This window comes from Pogoniulus pusillus, chromosome 20 (assembly GCF_015220805.1).
Source record: "Pogoniulus pusillus isolate bPogPus1 chromosome 20, bPogPus1.pri, whole genome shotgun sequence".
Classification (NCBI taxonomy): Eukaryota; Metazoa; Chordata; class Aves; order Piciformes; family Lybiidae; genus Pogoniulus; species Pogoniulus pusillus.
The window spans coordinates 19,086,198-19,106,064 of NC_087283.1; the positions used below are offsets into that span (position 1 = coordinate 19,086,198).

A 19,867-nucleotide genomic window follows, 5' to 3' on the forward strand; every position below is an offset into this window, starting at 1 on the left:
ATAACTACTCTACTTGTTCCTAGATAAATGTTCTGCTGGTTTTGTTAGAGGGGGGAAAATTAAATCAGTGTAATGCAGTTGTTCTGTTTCTGCCTTCAAATGAAGGGTCCTGTGGTTTCCCTTATTACCTCTTAAATTACAAGTTGTCTCTAAATATCCACAACATTCCACTGTTTTAATCCAGACTTCTGTAATAACTATTTTACCATGATGTTTACAGAAAGGTTGTGATGTCAGCAAGCAACAAAAGGTTTAAGACTGAGTTCTTTGTTTTATCCTTCTTGTATGTTGGCTATGAGCAAACTAGAAAATGTCTCAAGCTCTCCCTCATCCCTGTTAATGCAGCATGGATTTGCTTTATGCAGCAAGATCCTACTAGAGCAAATGGGATAAATTCTTGATATATACCCATATTCGCAGCAGGTTTCAGGTTGTCTAAGACCTTAATATCAGAGACTCGTGTTAGAAGATTATTAATTTTCACAAACATGAGAAATCCAAACCACCTGGTCGCCTCCTAGTACTCAGTGTTCTAAGCAGTGTTGCATTGATTCCACATAATGTTCCCTGTAGTCCAGTGTAATCTTAGGTGATTTCACTCAGGTGACTGAAGCAGCCCTCTCAGTTCACCTTTTCTCCTTGCTGTGTCATGAGAAATAGCTGGACATTGCAACCACCAAGAGAGACTTAAAAAACAAGGCCTGAAGAGTTAGGAAGTAAGAAAAATAAGAGGAACTCAAATGAGATGAAACTTTGTGGATTTTTTTGGTTGGTTGGGTTGAGTTTTTTTGTTTGGGTATGCATTTTTTTTTCAGAAGGGTCTGAGTATCTCACAGCACTGCTCTCATCTCTCAGACACTGCTTTGAATTAGCCTCAACAACCAAGCAAAGTCTTTGCTTTCTATCAGTCTCCCAGTACAATATTTAAGACTATGTAATGTAGCCAACAAAAAGCATGAAGTGCCAGTGTTGTAAGCCTTGGGTTTGGTTGGGATTCAGTACTCTAGGAGACAAGAATATCTGCCGTCCACTGGTTCAATGGGTCTGTTGAGATCCCTGTAGTTTTGTGATAGGATGTGTTAGTGTAAACTGGTAAAGCTCCTTACACTTACAGACCTGATGTACATCTGGTAAAGGAAAATGCAGTTAACCATATTGTCATCTTATAGGTCTATGTGACTCTTATTGACCCAGTTACATAACGGCTGTGTTGCTAGAAACATTAAATCTGTGCATAACAATGTTTGCTAGAACTAACTCTATAGAGAAAATGTGAGAATTGAATCCTAAGGCAAGGAATTCATGCCATTTACTGTTAAAGCACAGAAGTAACACATAGCTAATGTACTACCTCTGCTAGATAATGTAATTCCAGTGGAAGAGCAACACTTGGTAGTAAAGGATTCTTAATCTTCAGAGTAACAGCTCTCAGTTCAAAACTGCCTTAACTATCATTTCACTATTCCTTAGGATGTATTCACTGATTTGTGGCTGCTTCTAGTTTCCCTGTTAAGATTCCTGGATGCTGGGCAGGATGCAGCCTGAGCAGCAAAGTTCACTTGTCTGTGAGGATAAAGAGAAAAGGAAAAAAAAAAAAATCTGATTTACCCATTGATTTTGAAAAGCAACAAAACAAAACACAAACACCACTGCTGCAGGCAGTATTGCACAGACTATGTATCTGGCCACTGAAGTCTAGTCTGTCCTGAGTTAGGCATAGCTGGGCACAATGCATTTTGCATGCAATCAATATTCCCAAAGGCTTATTGAATAGCAAATGGCACTAAAAAAAGAATACTGCTTCATTCATGAGAGAGATGATGCATATGGTTAGAGGCTGAACTCAGTTCCTAACAAGACTGACTACAGCTAGGTATGGGACACAGAGCACTGGAAAGAAAAAATCTGGTCAGGTAGCTTGTACTGGGGTCCTTTCCCAACCTGTCAGTTGTGAAATGCTTGGTTCCTTGTGGCCTAAAACTCTAGTTCAGTTGCAGTGCTCATGTGCTTATCCCCTAATCTGTTTTGTGGTGGTGTTGAACAGTGAGTGACTTCTATCTAAAGAACATGTTGGGAAATACGGCTTCACTTTTTTTATGCAGTAGATAACTAAAGCTGCTGTTTTTAGTGTGAGGTAATGCCACAAGGCTCTACTGAATATACTAATGGCAATTAAAGAGCCATTACTGGAGTGAAGTCTAGAGGATTTCATCTGCTGCTTAATCTTTGCTGCAAGCAAGGCCTTTCCAAAGCTGTCTGTGGTGTGGACTTTTCTTCTATTGAGAAGAAAAAAATTACTTTTTTGTAATAAGCAGGAATAAAAAATGCAAGTGAGAAGTTTAGAGAAGTATTCTTCTGTCAACAAGTAAGGATTCTACTTCCCCACGTTTATTTCATTTTATAAACTAGACTAATACAACTCAAATACCCCTATTTGTTGCACAATGAGATTTTGGAAATTAAATTCTAGGCAATATTTGTGATTTCTTTGTAGAGATAGATGACATCGCTATCTAGCATCTGTACAGGATATGACAATGTTTCTTACGAATCAGTAGTTATCTTGATCTTACTACAAGTTTCCTACTCAAAAATACGCAAGAGTAAGCATAAAAAGTGTAAGGCACAACTGAAATAAACACTTCAAAAGCAAACACTTGATGCCATGCCATTTTTCTAGTTTTTCACAAAACTAAAATAAGGTCCATTCAAGCACTCCATGTATTTGTTTCCTATGGTGAAGTCCACTATTCTATAAGAGATAGAAAAATGATGCTTTTATTTGCAAGGTGAAGTTCTTATGACACCAGACAACTTTGTACTGCTACCATACTTATTTTACACAAAAAATAGTATCAAGGATCTCTCCTTATCACCAGAACTCGATCCACTATCTCTGTAATTTAACAGATATCTTGGAAGCTTAACTGAGTCAAACCTTTTGAGGGCACTCACAGTATGTATATTTAATATATCAATAGCTTAATTACAACTGAAGTATGCAAGACATTTGACATCAAATACAGCATAAAGTCTGTAACTGTTTGCCACAGAAGTCTTGTGTCTCCTGGGTTTTTTTCCTCAAGAGAAACGTAACAGTTCACATTGATCCTGCTCACACCTATTAACAGAATATAATTCAATGAATGAGCTTGGCTGTAAACAACTTACTGCTTTCAAAACAAAATAAAGCAATGAATAAGGACAGCTTTAGACAATGAATAAGGACAGCTTTAGACAATGAATAAGGACAGCTTTAGATTTTCCATCTACCCAAGAGCACTATGTCATTACATACTTAAAACTTTCTTACCCATATAATGAATTTAAGTATGCTGTCTTAAAACCTAAGATTATATAAGGATTTTTGAGCATTGAACACCTTTTTCCTGAAGGAAAACTTAGATTTAGCCTTCCAAGCTTTCATTTACCATATACAGTAATTTTCTATTTTCTGCATACAGATTGTCTAGAATTCACAGGTAATTTTGATGGAAAGTAAAAATTTCTTACACTCTGAGCTTCTATCCACCTTGTTGAGGTTCTTAGCACCATAATGCTAATCTTACGATGTGAACATTAACTTGGGAACTGAACTAGACTGTCAATTACAGTTCTTTCAAAACAGACAAAACCAACCCTAATGTTTTCTGGTGCCTAGCTTTGACTTGGACTGATTAATAAATGAAACTGAGAATATACAGAGAAAAGACTAGTGAAGGAATGACATAAAACCACACCATTAAATGTATATTCCTTGTTAGAGTTTTTCTGTGCTTACTAAAGAATCTTCTTGTTTGGTTTCAGACAAACTTTTTTTCTTGCCTTCCTCTGTTACAGTATGGCTCATCTGCTCAAACAGCTTTGATATCTTGGCAAATCTCAGGTGATTCTGAAATCTTCGTGCTGCAAAAGCGTAAAGTAGAGGGTTAATGCAGCTACTGATGAATACAAGCGCTCCAGAGATGTAGACTCCTCTGTCTACAATTTCGTCCAGTGTCAGAGACATTTCCTTGTTAGAGTGTTCTATGTGAACTGAAATAATATCTAGGATGTTAAAGAAGTGGTGAGGGAACCAGCATAAAAAGAATGCCACCACAATGCTGGCAATGAGGCGTTCTGATCGCTGCTTTGATTGGTAAGTCATTCTGCTTATTCTTCTTGCAACACACACGTAACAAGTGCAAATAATTAAAAAAGGGATTGCAAATCCTGCAAGAGTCTCCAGCAAAAGATAGGACACTTGCTGTCTAGTAGAAGAGTAGTTGCGACATGTGCAGTACAGGCGGTTGTTTATTTCTTCCGTCTCTTGAAATGGAATCACAGAGATGCCAAAAGCAATAGACAGGAACCAAATGAGGAACATGATTATTGAAATCTTTCCTTTTGTTTTGTATCTCTGAATTGTGAAAGGGTAAAACACAGCCATTAATCGCTCCAAGCTCAGTGCTGTAATTAGAAATATACTTGCATACATGCTGCAGTAAATAATGAAAACCAGTATTTTGCAGAACACTACTCCAAAAACCCATGAGTCAGCAAAAGAGTAAATCCAGATTGGCAAAGTAATTAGTACAAGGACGTCTGCAATGGCCAGGTTCAAGATCAACAGGACTGAAGGAGATGCTTTCTTCATTTTTGTACAAACAGTCCAGATGACGATGCAATTTCCAGGAGTCCCAATAACAAATGACAAGCTCAGTATTATGCAGACTATTGACCTCACAACATTCCATGTTGAATGGTTACTGCTTTCCTCAGCTTGGCTCATTCTGGGAGTTCTTCAGGTAGCTCTGGTTGAAAATATCCTCAGTGCTTTGCACTCTGCTTTTGAGGGTCTGATTGAGCTACCTAAGACAAAGTTCTCTTATTCTCTGCAGACTAACATGGGATATGAGCTCATATCCTAATGCTCACTCTTGAGACATCTGACCACATATGGAAGTTCCTGTTGTTTAAGACTAGGCAATTTTGCACATAAAGCAAAAATAGAGATGCAGTGCAGCACCTAGCTTTGCTTTTAGTTACACAGCCATCATGCATCAGCAGGTTTTAAAGCAGGTTGGTGGTCTTTCAGAAATGCCCCTATTGAAGTGACTTTGTATTTGTTAAAGTTACTGATCAGCACCTCAGGGGCAAGAAACCTTTTTTTTTATGATGTTCTACTCTGGTTTGTGTAAGTAACTCAACATTTTATTTTATAAAAGTTGCAGATAAACTACAAATCTGCATTGCATGATTGATGTGAAATTCCATTCCAAAGCCTAAAAAAATAATGCTTATTGCCTTCATGTCACTTTTTTAATTAAGCAGAAAAGTTGATTGCACTTTAGAAATGCTGGCATAAAAGAAATAAACATTTGTCCTATTGTAATACTGTGCTGGTACAATAAAGTGCACAGAGTTGTATTCACAATGCTCTGGAAAACTGTAGTCTTGCAGTCTGGCAAAATGATCTCCATGAAAATAGTCTGGATATAAGGTTGTAGGAGGAAATGCTCAGGTAATGTATTAAATTGTCCTCCCGCTGTGCCAGTAATAGGCTATCCTAGGAAACCTGGGAGTCAGTGCAGTATTTCAGTCTTGTGAGAATCTGAAGTTCTTCAGTGTCTGGCTCAAGAATACAGAAGTATTTTGTTACCCTAATCTCAAAACATCTTCTTAAAAAGTTGAAGGAGGAACTAAAACAGCAGCACCCACAGAAGTGTTCAAAAGTCACAGAAGTGAAACTGGAATGGTATTTTCCATCAAAAGAATGCACAGAAAAAAAAACAGGATTATGAAGAAATCACATTTAAGGAAATAATCTGTATCAGTCTGAAGTGTTGAGGTAGAATTTTATAAAATTGACAAATGTAGTGAGTAATATTAAGTTGGAAAGCATATTTCACCACAGAAAAAGGATTGCAACACCTCCCTAACTCTCCCAAATCAGCTTAGCTGGTTTTGACCTCCCATTAGTATAATGAGATCAGTGGAGTTATTTTGGATTTTCATCTGAAGTCAAGTATTGTGTTTTCAAAATACTATTTATGTAATAAAGATTTTCATTTGGACATAATCTGATACTTGATTCCAGCACTTTTTAATTTTAACTATATAGAATACAGATGGGGCAGGGGGAAAACCCAAACCAGTTGTTTCTATTTTAAAGGGAATTTCTGGAAACCACTTGTAAAAATCCACTTATGAAAGGAAGTGCTGGGCAATGCTTCTTCCTCTAGTGAAATCACCATTATCTGCATCATTTCTCTTGAACTTTGGAGGGCTTCGTTTACTGACAATGCCATACCTAGAGTGAACTAAGCTGCAGGCCCAGTACCTCTTGTCATATGATGCCACACAGACAGGTAGGTTCTTTTAGATAAAGCTTGAATCTAGACGATTATTAATGTATCACATACTGAATGTTAAGAAGTGGACCTGATCTGCAGAGGGCCAAAGACTCGAAGCAGTAGGAAAGCTATACTGATTACTAGAAATTCTGCTTAAATAAACATTATGGTAATTGTTGATGTTTCTGCAACAATAAGCCAAGTTAACCATAAGAAATTGTAGATAACAGTAAGCTATGTTGCTAATTATGTCATAATTAAACTTTAATTGTAACTACAACCCTGTACCTAGTCCTCGTTCTGGCAAGGATTCCTAAGGGAACCTGTATGCTCCTGTAGCCTTGTGTGATGCCTCTCTCAGATTCTCCTCTTTAAAACTTTCCTTTTGGTGGCACAGAGCAGTTGTCCGTACAACTACTGGTATCAGTGTCAGTACAACTTTAATACAGTGGTTCTAATCAGTGGCTGAACTTCTGGAGCTTCTGTCCTTACACTTTTCAGGAACAAGTCTCTCCACTTCAGTCAAAGTCTTGCTTGTCAGATAGTCTTTGGGTGTATTTTTCATTTAAACGAGAAAACAAATCTCAGAATTGCAGCAATACCCTGGGAATTCTCTTAAAAAAAAATCCCAGACAGGTGTTGAAATAAAAGACCTCCTCGAGTAAGACTGAAAACAAGCTATTAGACTTAATATCACCAAAGGTATTTAGCATTAACAGGGGAACATGTTTCTGAAGAGCTCTGTATGACTCTGATAACCTCAGTGCTTGTAAGATGTCTTTGATAGTCTCCAGAAGTGTCTGACTATTACTTGTCAAATCTACACCAGTAGTACACAAACTTATTGGGAAATTTAAGAAACATTTCTATTAACAAGGGGAGCAGTGTAGCACGTTCCATAACATGGTAAACACAACAGCAGCTAAACAACTCGGTATATTACTCATTCCAGTGGCCAAATACAGGAGGGACTTTTAAGGCATGACTATACAGCTGGACTTTGGACCTCATGAGCTCTGATCTAATTCTATTAACAGTGGTGACATTAGGCTGCATTTCTGTGTTTAAAAAAACAAAGATCTAAATCTCTGAAGTGTGCTGGGTGCATGCTTATTATACATAGTGCAACAAGGTTCCATCACTAACGTGGGAGACTTTCTTTTAAATTTGTCACCTTTAGATTGGCAAATAACTTCCAAAAACTTTCCAAGCCTAAGAAGCCTGTTACTGCTATGAAACGTTTTGAATAGCATTTGCTTTGGCTTAAATGTTAGGAGAGCGTCCCACTTCCTCTGCAAATTGTTTGTTTCTTTGTGTGCATGCATGAGCTTCCCCCTGGTGGATGGTCTGTAAGTTACACAGCCACAGCATTTTGAGGCAGCTGTGTTTGGACCACTAAGTGTAATTTAGGATTGGTATTCACAGCTTTTGCAGATTTATTCTGAGAATCAAAATTTTACCTCAAACTGATGAGACTCTCTGGGCAAGCAGTCTCTGCTTAAATTGCATCTGCCCCTCTATGCAGTAAGAGCCTGTGTGTAACAATTTACAGAGTGGTGATGCTGAGGAAATACGCATTTTGTAACTTGTGTGAATAGCTGTACTAAAAAGACTTTTTACATCTTCCTAATTTTTGTCTTCAGAAGGATCTCTGCATGTTTGTCTAGTAAGTGGTTGTATATTAATGACTGCAAATATCACTATTTGCTGTGGTGCTGGAAACTGAAAACTTGTTTGCCTGTTAATGCAGAAGGGAGAAAATTATTAGTTTTACCCCCTTAGTCCTGCCGCCGCTGAAACAAGGCAGTTATGTGCAGGACTGCCATAGCTGTCCAACAACAAACTCAAACATTAACAAACTTAAAGATGGTGTACATGCAGCACACTTTGCCTCGACTGGAGAACTATGTGCACAGTTCAACAGTTCATAGCTGATCTGAATGTTGTTTTCTTCACTACAAGAGGCTTTCTACAGAAATGGGATCTTATGGTGGTGTGCAGCAGTCAATAATGTTTCTGTTCTGCAACTACTGCAAAAGAAAGTGCAGTGTAGGAGAAGACATGTACCTGATAACTCTAAGCTCTTGCAAATACTGTTTGTGACAGCAGCCCATGAGGTGGCAAGTACAGATGGGAACACTCTCAGTGCTTCTTTATTACCAGGGAAAATAACTTAGCGAAGAGCTGCTCTGAGATCAGTTCCAGAAGGTAATAGAAGATGTGTACCTTGCACTACAAATAGAAAGGCTGAAATACTCTGCACCCTGTGCACTGCTGTTAGTCTTCTAGTACTACTACAAACTTACATCCCTTTCCCAGCTGAGTAGCAAATAACAATAGTTTTATAAGACTATTTAGAGAAAATATTCTCTTTGTTCTGTTTAGGGAAAACTGCATCATAACTTGCATCTGTTTCCAACTATAAGCAGGCATATGAATAACAACTATGCAGAGATTATGGGAAAGATACCTTTTTCAAACATTATTAAGAATGTATGTATAGAATCGTAGAATGGTCAGGGCTGGAAGGGACCTCTAGAGGTCATCTAGTTTGCTCCCCCTGCAATCAGCAGGGACATCCCCACTAGACCAGGTCACTCAGGGCCCTGTCAAGCCTCACCTTGAATGTGTCCAGGGAAGGGGACTCAACCACCTCCCTGGGCAACCTGTTCCAGTCCTCCACCACTCTCACAGTAAAGAACTCGTTCCTAACATCCAATGTAAATCTGCTCCTCTCAAGCTTGAACTCATTGCCCCTCATCCTGTCACTGCAGGCCTTTGTAAAGAGCTTCTCTCTGTCCTTCCTGCAGCCCACTTCAGATACTGTAAGGCTGCTATTAAGTGCCCCCAGAGGTCCCTCCTCTCCTGGCTGAACAAACTCAGCTGCCTTAGGCCTCATAGCAGGGGTGCTCCAGCCCTCTGATCATTTTCAAGGCCCTCCTCTGGACCTGCTCCATCAGGTCCATGTCCTTCCTATAATGAGAGCTCCAGAACTGGATGCAGTACTCCAGGTGAGGTCTCACCAGAGCAAAGTGAAAGAATCACCTCTCTGTATCTGCTGGCCACACTTCTTTTGATGCAGCCCAGGATATGGTTTACCTTCTGGGCTGCAAGTGCACACTGTCTGCTCACGTCCAGCTTCTTGTCTACCAGCAGCCCCACATCCCTTTCCACGGGGCTGCTCTCTTAACACGTCATCCTCCAACCTGTAAAAATTAGTTTTACTAACAGTGCAAGCTTTCAAACAGTAGCTGTATTATTTATGTTACAATTTAAGGTGAGACTTTGGACTGTTCTCCAGCAACTGTCACTAAGTTGCTCTTTTTATGTACAAAATCTGTTGCTATGCAAAGTCCTTATCTACACAGGCATATCTGACACCACAACTGCTACTGAGTAATTCAAATATATCATTTGTGTACTCCTGTAATGTGATGTCAAATACTGCCTGGACGATCTGCTACCAAATATTGCTTGATTTTCCTTTATTGTTTAGCTAAACCTACTGTTGTTCTTCATCCATTTGCTGGGGTTGCATCTTTATGTTGTTTTACTATAGGATCACTGACTTTTGGTTATTCAGCAGCGTAAGGAGTGTCAGTCCTTATCAGTGTATCTTTGTGAAGGACCTGTGATTAAAAAGCCCAAACCCATGTGCATGTGCTACAGACAGCAGCTGTGGCTCTGCATATAAACGTGGCGTAGACTATTTCCTATAACATACTCTTACGTAAAAGGATCTGTCCATGTAACTGTGTGTTTTCAACACAGGGAGGCACTGGAGAACCATTTCTTATTTTTCTGGCTAGACTGTGGGCCAGGGAGGTGTAGCCTTTCTCTGCAGGTGGTGCAGTTTTCAAGGATGAGATCCACAGAACCTTTTCTTTTGCATAAGGTTAGATGATTGTGACTTCAATTTCAATATTGTTTCTGATTTATTCATATAGACAAAAACTACAATATCTTTTCTGTCTTGCACATCATGTTGTTTTTTAATACTTCTAGCTCTCTTAGTTCTATGTACATTTGCAAAGTTACATTCTACTGTAACTAATACAATAAAGGCAGCTCCTTCTGCAACAGAAGTAACTTGGAATCTTATTCAATTTTCTGTGTCTTCAAAGTAACAGTTTTTGGCAATGATATTAATTGTGCTCCTTCAGTGTAGTTTCCATTAGTGTGTTCTTGTAAGTCTCTTTAAAAAGCAGATCAACAAATTGCAAACTCTCATGTTAGGAAACAACCCTGCTAAGCAGATTTGAACAACTTCCTAGTCATTTAATTTCTTTAATACACAAGCACTGAGCTTGAGCTCTAGTGTGACAGGATACCTTGGTTTTCTGGCCTTGTATCAGGAGGCTAGGTAACTGTGCTGAAAGTAGAAAGATTATAGCAATTTCATAAGGAAAACAAGGATTTTCTGCTGCAGTCACCATAGGTGTGTTGGTTAAAGAAGTTGCAGAGGAACACTTACAATTAACTGAGGTGTACTGCAGATGGAGAATCAGAGAAACCAAGTTACACGGAGGCTAAAATCCCTCATCTTGTCTGTTTCACTCTGCTACAGTGTAAAAAGAGAGCTTGGCAGTCTGTCAAATGCTGGTGTTTTGTTGTTGTTGTTGTTCCTTTGTTTGTTTTAATTTGGGATTATTTGACATTCAAACCACAAATAAAATAGCATTTAGAAGACTTTGTTCCAAAGGTCACTGTGTTGTTCTTCCTGCATTTACTCCACAACCGCAGAAATCATAATGGGATTCAATTACCTCAGAATCCTTAAGCCATAGGTTGTCCCCTGTGTAGTGGGGCTCTGTGTCTGTTTGCTGAGTGTCCTATTCTGTGCTTAATCCATTGAAAGTCAAGTATTGTTTAAATAGACCATTATCTGGTGCTACATGAAGGACAGTTTTTAAAACTATTTATGTTCTTTTTTCTTGGTAGTTTTGTGTGTTGCTACACTTACTCGTGTGGGAAGCAGTTAGTCCTCACTAGTATTGAATGCTATCTCTTTAATATCTGTTCTTCCCACACACAGCAAATGTGTGAATACCTTTCCCATGACTGTTGTTTTCCTGTCTTTTGAATGGCTACATCTTAACCAAGTTGCATGATGTCCAACCACAGTATGACTAAAGCTATTGCTCTAGCTCTGCTGCTGTAGTTCTTCATTGGGTTTGTTCTGTGCAGTGTCTCCTGATTCTAAGCGACGGTAGGGGAAGCATGGCTACACACTGCTGCTGAGCATCAGCTGATGAAATTATTAGGGGTCCTCCTGATGATAAATTACAGATCCAGTCACAAACTTTATCTGTATTCTAGTTCAATGATTCAGGTGTTGAACAATGTTGTGCTGAATTTAGGAGGCTTGTTAGGTTATTTTGCCTCACTTAATACTGTTGTCTGCACAAGGTTATACAGGTATCAAGAGCATGACCCTAAAACACATTTAAACAGAACTAAAATTTGGAAAATGGTTAGCTTTTCTGTTACCTGAGCACAGCCACCTGTAAGCACACCAGAATAAATCAGTGTCATCTGGCAGCTTGCCAAAATGAGGAAATACCTAGTCAACCAGCATAAGACAAGAGCTTTGAGAGAATTGCCTTCTGCTAATCAAGTCATCATTGCTACCCACAAACATAGCAAAACAATTTTCACAAGTCATGTTATAATGAGGTCCAAGTGGAAGAGTTGAAATTGCTGCATAATGCTGTATTCATTAACAGGAAATCACAAGACCAATTTATCTGCCACATAAAAGCTCATATATTTCTTGCTTTCAGCAGCAAATTTGTCTTTTTGTCACATGATAGCCTGTTCTTTAGCTTGTCATCTGAGCAGATTAACTCCCGAACACTGATAGCCAAATGAATCTCACCACACCATGAAGAAACACTTACAAGTGTTATTCTAGAAACATATTGGTGAGGTAGCATAGTAGCAAGATGTAAAGCATCTCAAGCCATGTATAGCCTGTTAATAAATTTAAAAAAATCAAACAATCTTGTTTCCCTAAATGCCATTTCTCAAAGTAGTATGTCCAGCCTTTGGCAAACTTCCCCTTTCTAACATTTCCACAAATGTCTCTAAAATGCTGATTTTTAGTTTAAAACTTGACCAATTAGTTCAATGCCCCCTGCTTAAAACTCAAGTGTTAATCCCAGAAATGGGTTAAATAAAATGGTGGGATTTTGTTAACACTGTCATTTTGCATTCTGCTTGTATTACTTGCACAACAGAACTACCAGAATCAGTGTCCTGATTTAAGTTGGATCCTAGCTGTGATTTGAACACAATTATTAGAGTAACAGCCTTCAAAAGTCCTTCCCTATATTTTTGCCCTGACTTGTTTAACATAGGCTGACACAACACTACTGGATGGTGCTTCTCATTAAACAATTTTCCCATGATTAACCATTTCCAACTGCCTGTGTTCCTCAGCTTAGAGGGGAAGTATGTCCTTACAGGAATCACCAAGTAATACTTTTTAATTTAGCAGGCCCAAGGGATGGCATAGTGTGTGTCTGTAGATAATCTAGGTAAATTAGTAAATTATCTCTTTCTTTGGAAAGTGGCATCAGCCAAACAGTGTATCAGACATTTATTTTTTCACACACTGACAGATGAAATTCAGATCTGAACAGCTGTGATAATCTTCTTTGCTTTTTTTAAAGAGGAATGAAGAAAGTTCATAAGAATTGGACCAGTCTTATCTGATTCTTAACAGCAGTCAGTTTCCCCACTTAAATCTAGTTTTTAATGTTATATGTGGATCTAAAGCATAGAAAATAAATATCAGGTCTATTACTACATCTCTACATCCATGACACATCTCAGTGAGGACTGTATACTCCAAAGAGCCATAATGATGAATTGAAGGAAAAAAATCTTTACATATCTCTTAAACAATTAAACTCCCATCAGTTAGTTTTTTCAATGCACCTGCTAAAGAGGGATTCTCAGATTGTTTCTTATAGGCTGAAGTGAAATCTCTCACCAAATATGATCGGTCAGATGTTTTTCTGTCCTTCAGTGTTTGAACAAGTTAGCACTGAAAATGAGTGAGTGAAACCTTTGTCAGACTAGACAGAGACCAATTATTTCCCTCAATCAGTTTCTAAATGACTGATATCAGTTTCAGTTTTTCTGGACACATGAAATGGTTTCCAGAAATGGATTCACTTTTGCTGGTAGCTGCTTGGCTCTGGCAGTAGCAATGTTGTGTCTTTTTAGCAGTAGTTTTGAGCTAGCAAATTTCCTAAGCCAAATATTTCTCAGCCACTTCCTTGACACTATGCCCAATTGGGGTACCAAACAAGGTGTGACATTGGATGAAACTGCTTATTAAACACCAGAACAGTGGTCTCCTTACCCTTTCATTATATGTGGCTACAGCCCTGAAATGCTGCTACTTGACTCATACCACACAACAAAGATTTCTGCTGCTTTCTTTGACAAGTATGTCACTGTGCTCTAGCCACTCTTACACTCTTCTAAGACATGTTAACCTTAAAATAACAGTATGCTGAATTCTGCTTTTCTCCAAATCTTCCCTTTACCTGAAAAGTGTCTTGCCTGAAGATCAAAACCACTTTGTTGGCTTTCTACCTCAGCAGGCACAAGCAGTTTCTCTGCACAGCAAAAAAATGTCATGTTCTACCCTTCATGCAATGTGCTGGGAAATTATTGCAATTTATGGGAACTTGTGCAAGACCTAAGTTGTACCTGAGGGTTCAGCCTACTCAGTTTGCATAACATTGTAAGTATATTTCCAACTCTTTTCCTCATATATTCATCCTACACAAAAGTCTATCTCCTCTTTCCATCTTCCTGTGATCTTTTTTATATTTTTTAATTCCCTATTTTGTTTAGTTGAAAAATTTTCAGTGATCCAACCCAGAAAGCCATTTCTGAGTAAATCTTGAGCCAGACTCCCAGCACTTAAGTCTGAGCATTCTTGCTAGTAATCCCTTACTCCTAGATTCTAACAAAATTCTCTGAGTAGGAATTCTGCAATTCAGTATGTTAGTCATTAGATCCTTACAGTTCACTATGAAGCTCTATTACACAGATGACTTAAAAAGATAAATGGATTTGTTTCAGAACATTGTGAGCCAAAAGAGTAATATGATCTGTGTCATACAGACTAAAGATTTGAAGATAAGAGCAATGACAGTGACACACTGATTATGGATATCCTACCTTGGCTAATGGCTAGGGCCTGATGCTCTATGCTGATCCTCATGTAACCCTGCATTTCTATATTCCTACTGCCCAAATGCCCTCTTCCCCTCTTTCTGTCTCTGTTCTGCATTGCAACTAAATATAGCCTGAAAGGCACTGAGGAACCTATCTCAGGTCTTGTTTACGATCCTGCTGCTGGTGAGCAGCAGTGTGGGAACAATATGGAAGTAAACATGATGTGCTGAGGAAGCAGGGAGAAGGTAAAGGAAGGGAAAGTATCTTTGCAGCCCTGGTTTGAATGTATGTCAGATTGTGTTCTGGGACTGTGCTGGTTAACAAACACTAAAAAAATTTCTAAGCTGTCCAACAGGGAATAAAAACCAAACCAAACCAACAAACAAACAACAACAACAAAACAACAATAACAACAAACACCAACCAACCAAAAAAAAAAAAACCCAAACATCTTTGCTAAAGGTAAGAAATCAATATTCTCTTCAGGCAGCCCAGAGTTGGAACTCCTCCAGTTAATTCAACAAAACTGGCCTATAAGTTGAACTGAACCTGGCATATTTTGGAAATCTTTTGTAGTTAAAGTTTTACTCCTAAGAAATGCTATTGCATAACTCAGGGCAGCTATTTAATGAAAACAAACCCAACAAAACAACACCAGCATCCTCCCAACACACACTCAGCTGTTACAAAAAATAGCTGTTTGTGACTGTCTACCTTTCAGGTCAACTGCAACATGTGTTATTACAGGTCAGTTACAACTGTACTAAACTCTAAATACATTGTATAGGTCTGACTGACTGAATGCATGTGGGTCTCAAGCCAGTGTTGAGAAGGAAAGGATTAAACTTGCTTTTTGCTTCCTGAGTGGAGTTTAAGGGCTGACGATTGCTTAAACAAAATTGAAAGAATTATCATGATCTGCAGACTGTGAAGAAAGACCATTATCGTTGCTGTATGATTTTATCATGTTGCTTTCTCAAAATAAAGCCACATTTAAGCAATGGCCAGGATTCCTACTCATGTAGGAAAACTTAGAATGGCAATTAGGTTGTGGCAAGCAGCACTGAAAATTGTTGGAGTAGAGACAGAATTATTAAGGGATAAAAAATTCCATCTTCTTTAAAACAATCTGTATTCTCTAATGAAACTTACACCTCTCTAAAACAATCTATATTCTCTAATGAAGCTTACAGATGAACAATTATGCTGTTCTGAATGCAAACTTAATGGAATCAGACTACTGATGACAAACTAAAACAAAATATATCACTCTCACATTCTTAAGTTCCTTATGCCTCTGCATAAGTGAGCTTTTATAAATGAATTGGCTTATGAAGATTTCTGGATAGGTCTAACAATTTCTCACTGGTTGACTCCTTCTTGGCCTTGGGCACAAGTTCAGAATACTGCAGATGAAATTAACTTACTAAAACTGAATGCTTGGGCTGGCCTGTGATGGTTGGGGGTTGGAAGGAAATAAATGTCACTTATCTGTATTCTAACACTTTCCAAAGACAAAGGGAAGTTTTGGGAATCCAGGAAGAGATGTCCTACTGATGTCTGCAGGAAAAACTTAAATGGGCAGCACATGTTGTCTATACAGTCAGTAACAAGATTATTAAAGCAAATCACTGCAATTGACCTAGATGATACTTTTTGTATACATGACAATAAGCATTAAATCTTTTGCCTCTTTTCTTGTTAAACAGGCTTCTGCAAGTGTCTGTATTTCACTGTTCTCATTTTCATGAAGGCTGAGTTATGGTTCTCAGGAATAATTGGTGTTGGTGCAAATTCAAAACCAAAATTTAGGGTGGCTGGCAAAATCTTGTGAGGTAATAAAGTTAAGATAGCACGATTCTGAAAGATATGACTGAAGATGATTGTTAATCTTTTCTAAACTTGGTAGATCCCCAACTGAACCACAGTAACAACAGGGAAAGTGCTGACATGGGCTTCTGCCTACAGAGTGGATCTGTGCCAACACTAGTTGCCTTTACACCTTCCTTTGAAACGTGCTGGTTTTATACCAGTGTGTCTAGCTTAGTACAGTTGCGTGTGGGGGCATTTGAGCCAATACAAACACTACTTAAAAGGCAAGGACTAGAAGCAAACAGAATTCTGTGCAGTCAAATAAAAGATGTTTAAGCAAATATTAGATTTCTGTAAAGGTTTGTTTCTTTCAAATTACCAGTGTGAAACTCAGGTTCAATTCATGTTTTTTGTCAAGTTGCCAGTGCAAGCCCTCAAGGAGTCTTAAATTAATATAATGCTACTGATATTCTAGTTTCTGATGTTTAATACAGTTTAGTTGTTAGTATTTTTTGAAAGAAGAATATTTTCTTGCAAGACTAATTATGCACATAAAAAAAAAAAACAAAACCAAACAACTCTCCACAGTGACAATAAACTGGCCTCTGGAGAATGGATCTGATTTTTTTTTCTCATAGTCAAGTTATAGAAAGAACTGTTGAGGCTGGAGTAGAACTTTGAGATTACTTCATCTGTAACATGATGCTAAGGGACTCTTCAATGTGTAGTTTCCTGTGTTTGTTGGTGTGACAGTAGGACAAAGCACTCAATGTGAAAACTGAAATTTGCTGTGCATATTTAAATAACCTTACAAAGACAAAAAGTTTAATTTACATTTTCACAGAATCACAGCATGGTGGAGGTTGGAAGGGACCTCTGGAGATCATCTAGTCCAATCCCCCTGCTAATGCAGGTCTGCCTAGATCAGGTTGCACAGGTCTGGGCAGGTTTTGAGTCTTCATAGAAGACTTCACAATCTCTAGGGGAAGCCTGATAGTGCTCCAACACCCACACAGGGAAGAAGCTTTTCCTTAAGTTCACGTGAAACCTCCTGTGTTCTACTTTGTATCTGTTGTCCTAGTACTATGGTTGGCCACCACTAAAAAGAGCGCAGCCTCATCCTCATGGCCCCCATCCTTTAGCTATTGATCAGCATTGATACCCTCTGTTCTTTTCCAGGCTAAAGACCCCAGGTCTTTCAGTGTCTCCTCATAAGAGAGAGAGAACCTAAATGGTCTTTATGTCCCAAAAGGTGACAACAAGAGAAATAACTAACATACACTACTTGATTCATCAGCTGAAAGACTTCTCTAAAGACCCTAGGCTGGCAGAAAAGAAGGGATAGCAATAATGTGCTTAGCAGAGTTTCCCTGGGGAAGGATAAGTTGCAAAGGTTTTTAGTAAGGTGTGAAGACATTCCCAGCTGTCAGAGCAGCACAGGTATTTATAAAAGTATTAAGATTGGTTTCAACTGAGTACGGAACTGTCTCTGTGTGATAACTTTAGTAGAACCAATAAGGCAATGGTTGCAAAATAACACATGACAAAGAAGGACATAAATTAGTGCATTCTAACTTGTAAAGGCTGACAAATGTAGTGTTCACATTGAGCCTGTGCTCTGAGCAGCCCACAGCAGAAATGCCTAATCAGCAGAAGCTCTGCCTTCCAGTAACAGGAGGATGGCAACAAGTTCACAGCAAGTCATATGGGCCATTCATATTTCTGTGAGCTTAGCAGGAGAATACCAAAACAGGGAACAAAACAACAGGCAGTGAGCTTGCCCAATACTTTACCAGAGTGAAATAAAAGACTGAAATAAGAAACAAAGCAAAACAAAAATCAAATTGCAACATAAGGGATCACTCCTAAAGAGCATAGAAAATCTGCTAAAAACTCTCTGATGCTACCAAAGGGAAGTCAAGAGATGTTAGGACTTGACAGCTGCCACTCCTTGAAGCTTGTGTCATAGCACAAGTGATCCTGACCTATTTGGACATGTGCATTCCAGGGCTTTTGAGTACAGAGGCATGAAAGGATGACTGAGTGACTGAAATCAGTTATCTTTAAATATGGTTTTACCCTTCCTTAAGGTCTTTTGCTACATTTTGTAGCATTTAATTCCTGTACCAGGATCAATGTTGCAATCAGTTCAGTCATACTTGCACACCTGGTAGTTTTGCAGAAGGTAATTTCAAGTCAGTGCTTGTATGGTGACTAAGCACCTGTCTTTGGAACAGGCCTTTGGGTTTGTTGGCTGTTGACACTACTCATATACATACAAGGTGTTGGCAGCTTCCTTGAAAAAGGTATGTCTAGACTTAGACCTAATTTCCTTGTTCGCATTTTCTTCCTCTGCCTTATTTCAGGAAGATGTGTTCTCCTTCTGTGTCAATGCCAAGCCATCTCCATCATTTTCTAAACTCCTCTCAATAGACTGTTCTCTGCCTTCACACACAGATCCGTTTGACATGTCTTTCTGCAGGAATTACAGATGTTAAATGCTACAGTTTCGTACTTCACAGTGCACATAGGTGGTAGGAGTAACCAAGTTAATGTATAGTTTTCTATTTGCCTCTCACTCTCATGTCCTCATTTGTGATATTGTTCATGCTGTGTGTTAAATCATTCCAGATAGGAATATTCTGAAAATCAGTAGACACACGGAAGGATGTAGGAAACTGTGATGCTTTCTTGCAAAGTAACTCTACCAGAAATAGCTTCAACCTGAGAGTAAATTGACAGCAGGACTAAGTATCTGAACCAAAGAAACCTTCTCTTGCTCATCAGCACAATCAAAACTGATCAGGAGATGTGATGACATTGGTTCCAAGGTTCTGTTTTGTGGATACTCTTCTTCAGCCCCAATCAGACACCCACCAATGTGTACTTCAAACTGAGCACGTAACTCCTAACTGGTATTGCTGAGGCACAAAGGCTCGTACCTCTTCTGGTTTTCAATGATGCTAATTACAAGTGTCCTTGTTCTTGTTACATGTTTGAAGGTCTAATGATTTCTCTCGGTATTGCCAAATGCCAAACCTCAATGACACTCTGTAGCGATTAGCTGCCACATTAGTCAGGCACTGCCTGAAGCACAGCTGTAGCCACGATCTTTTACAGTAGATGCCCAGTCCCTTGACTACGCAATTCTAACATCGTAAGTAATCTTTTTTTAAGTAATCTTTGAAGTATTCGTCTTTCTCAAGCCATTCTGACCGTGGCACCTATGCCTATCTATTTTTACACGTAAACTCTGTAGCAAAAGCTCCTTAATTAACTTTCAGAAATCATCATCACCATGATCCTGCAACTGTAGGTACCTCACCGTGCGACACACGAACTCGCCCCTCCCTAAATGCCTGGCAGCCGGGACCCGAGGCCTCAGGCCAGCTCTATAGGGTGTCCTCCCTACCTGCTCGCTTTGCCTCACACGGCCTGGGCTAGGACGGGCACCGTGGCACCCGAGGCCGCCACGGTGAGGGCGGTTTTTGCGAGGCCGGGCACTGAGCGCGGCCGCTGAG

General features: G+C 39.0%; 2 protein-coding genes across 8 annotated transcripts in view; both read right to left on the minus strand.

Annotated features, from left to right (window-relative positions):
- ESRP2 (epithelial splicing regulatory protein 2) overlaps window positions 1-19,833 on the minus strand; it is a 97,694-nt gene extending 77,861 nt beyond the window's left edge. For 2 of the 7 annotated variants that reach the window (XM_064160428.1, XM_064160426.1), the window contains exon 1: window positions 19,759-19,828. The gene's annotated coding sequence lies outside the window, so the exon portion shown is untranslated. Of the gene's footprint in view, window positions 1-19,758 lie in introns of all 7 variants that reach the window. The other 5 variants (XM_064160429.1, XM_064160433.1, XM_064160431.1 and 2 more) reach the window with 4 other exon arrangements.
- On the minus strand, window positions 3,224-4,859 carry LOC135184234 (leukotriene B4 receptor 1-like). The gene has a single exon (XM_064159787.1). The coding sequence runs from the start codon at window positions 4,769-4,771 to the stop codon at window positions 3,761-3,763; it is 1,011 nt and encodes a 336-aa protein (XP_064015857.1). The 5' UTR covers window positions 4,772-4,859; the 3' UTR covers window positions 3,224-3,760.
- Window positions 19,834-19,867: the final 34 nt, after the last annotated feature.

What these genes read in the sequence shown, in the direction of transcription:
- LOC135184234 (XM_064159787.1), bottom strand. Translation starts at nt 4,771, where the DNA reads ATGAGCCAAGCTGAGGAAAGCAGTAACCATTCAACATGGAATGTTGTG.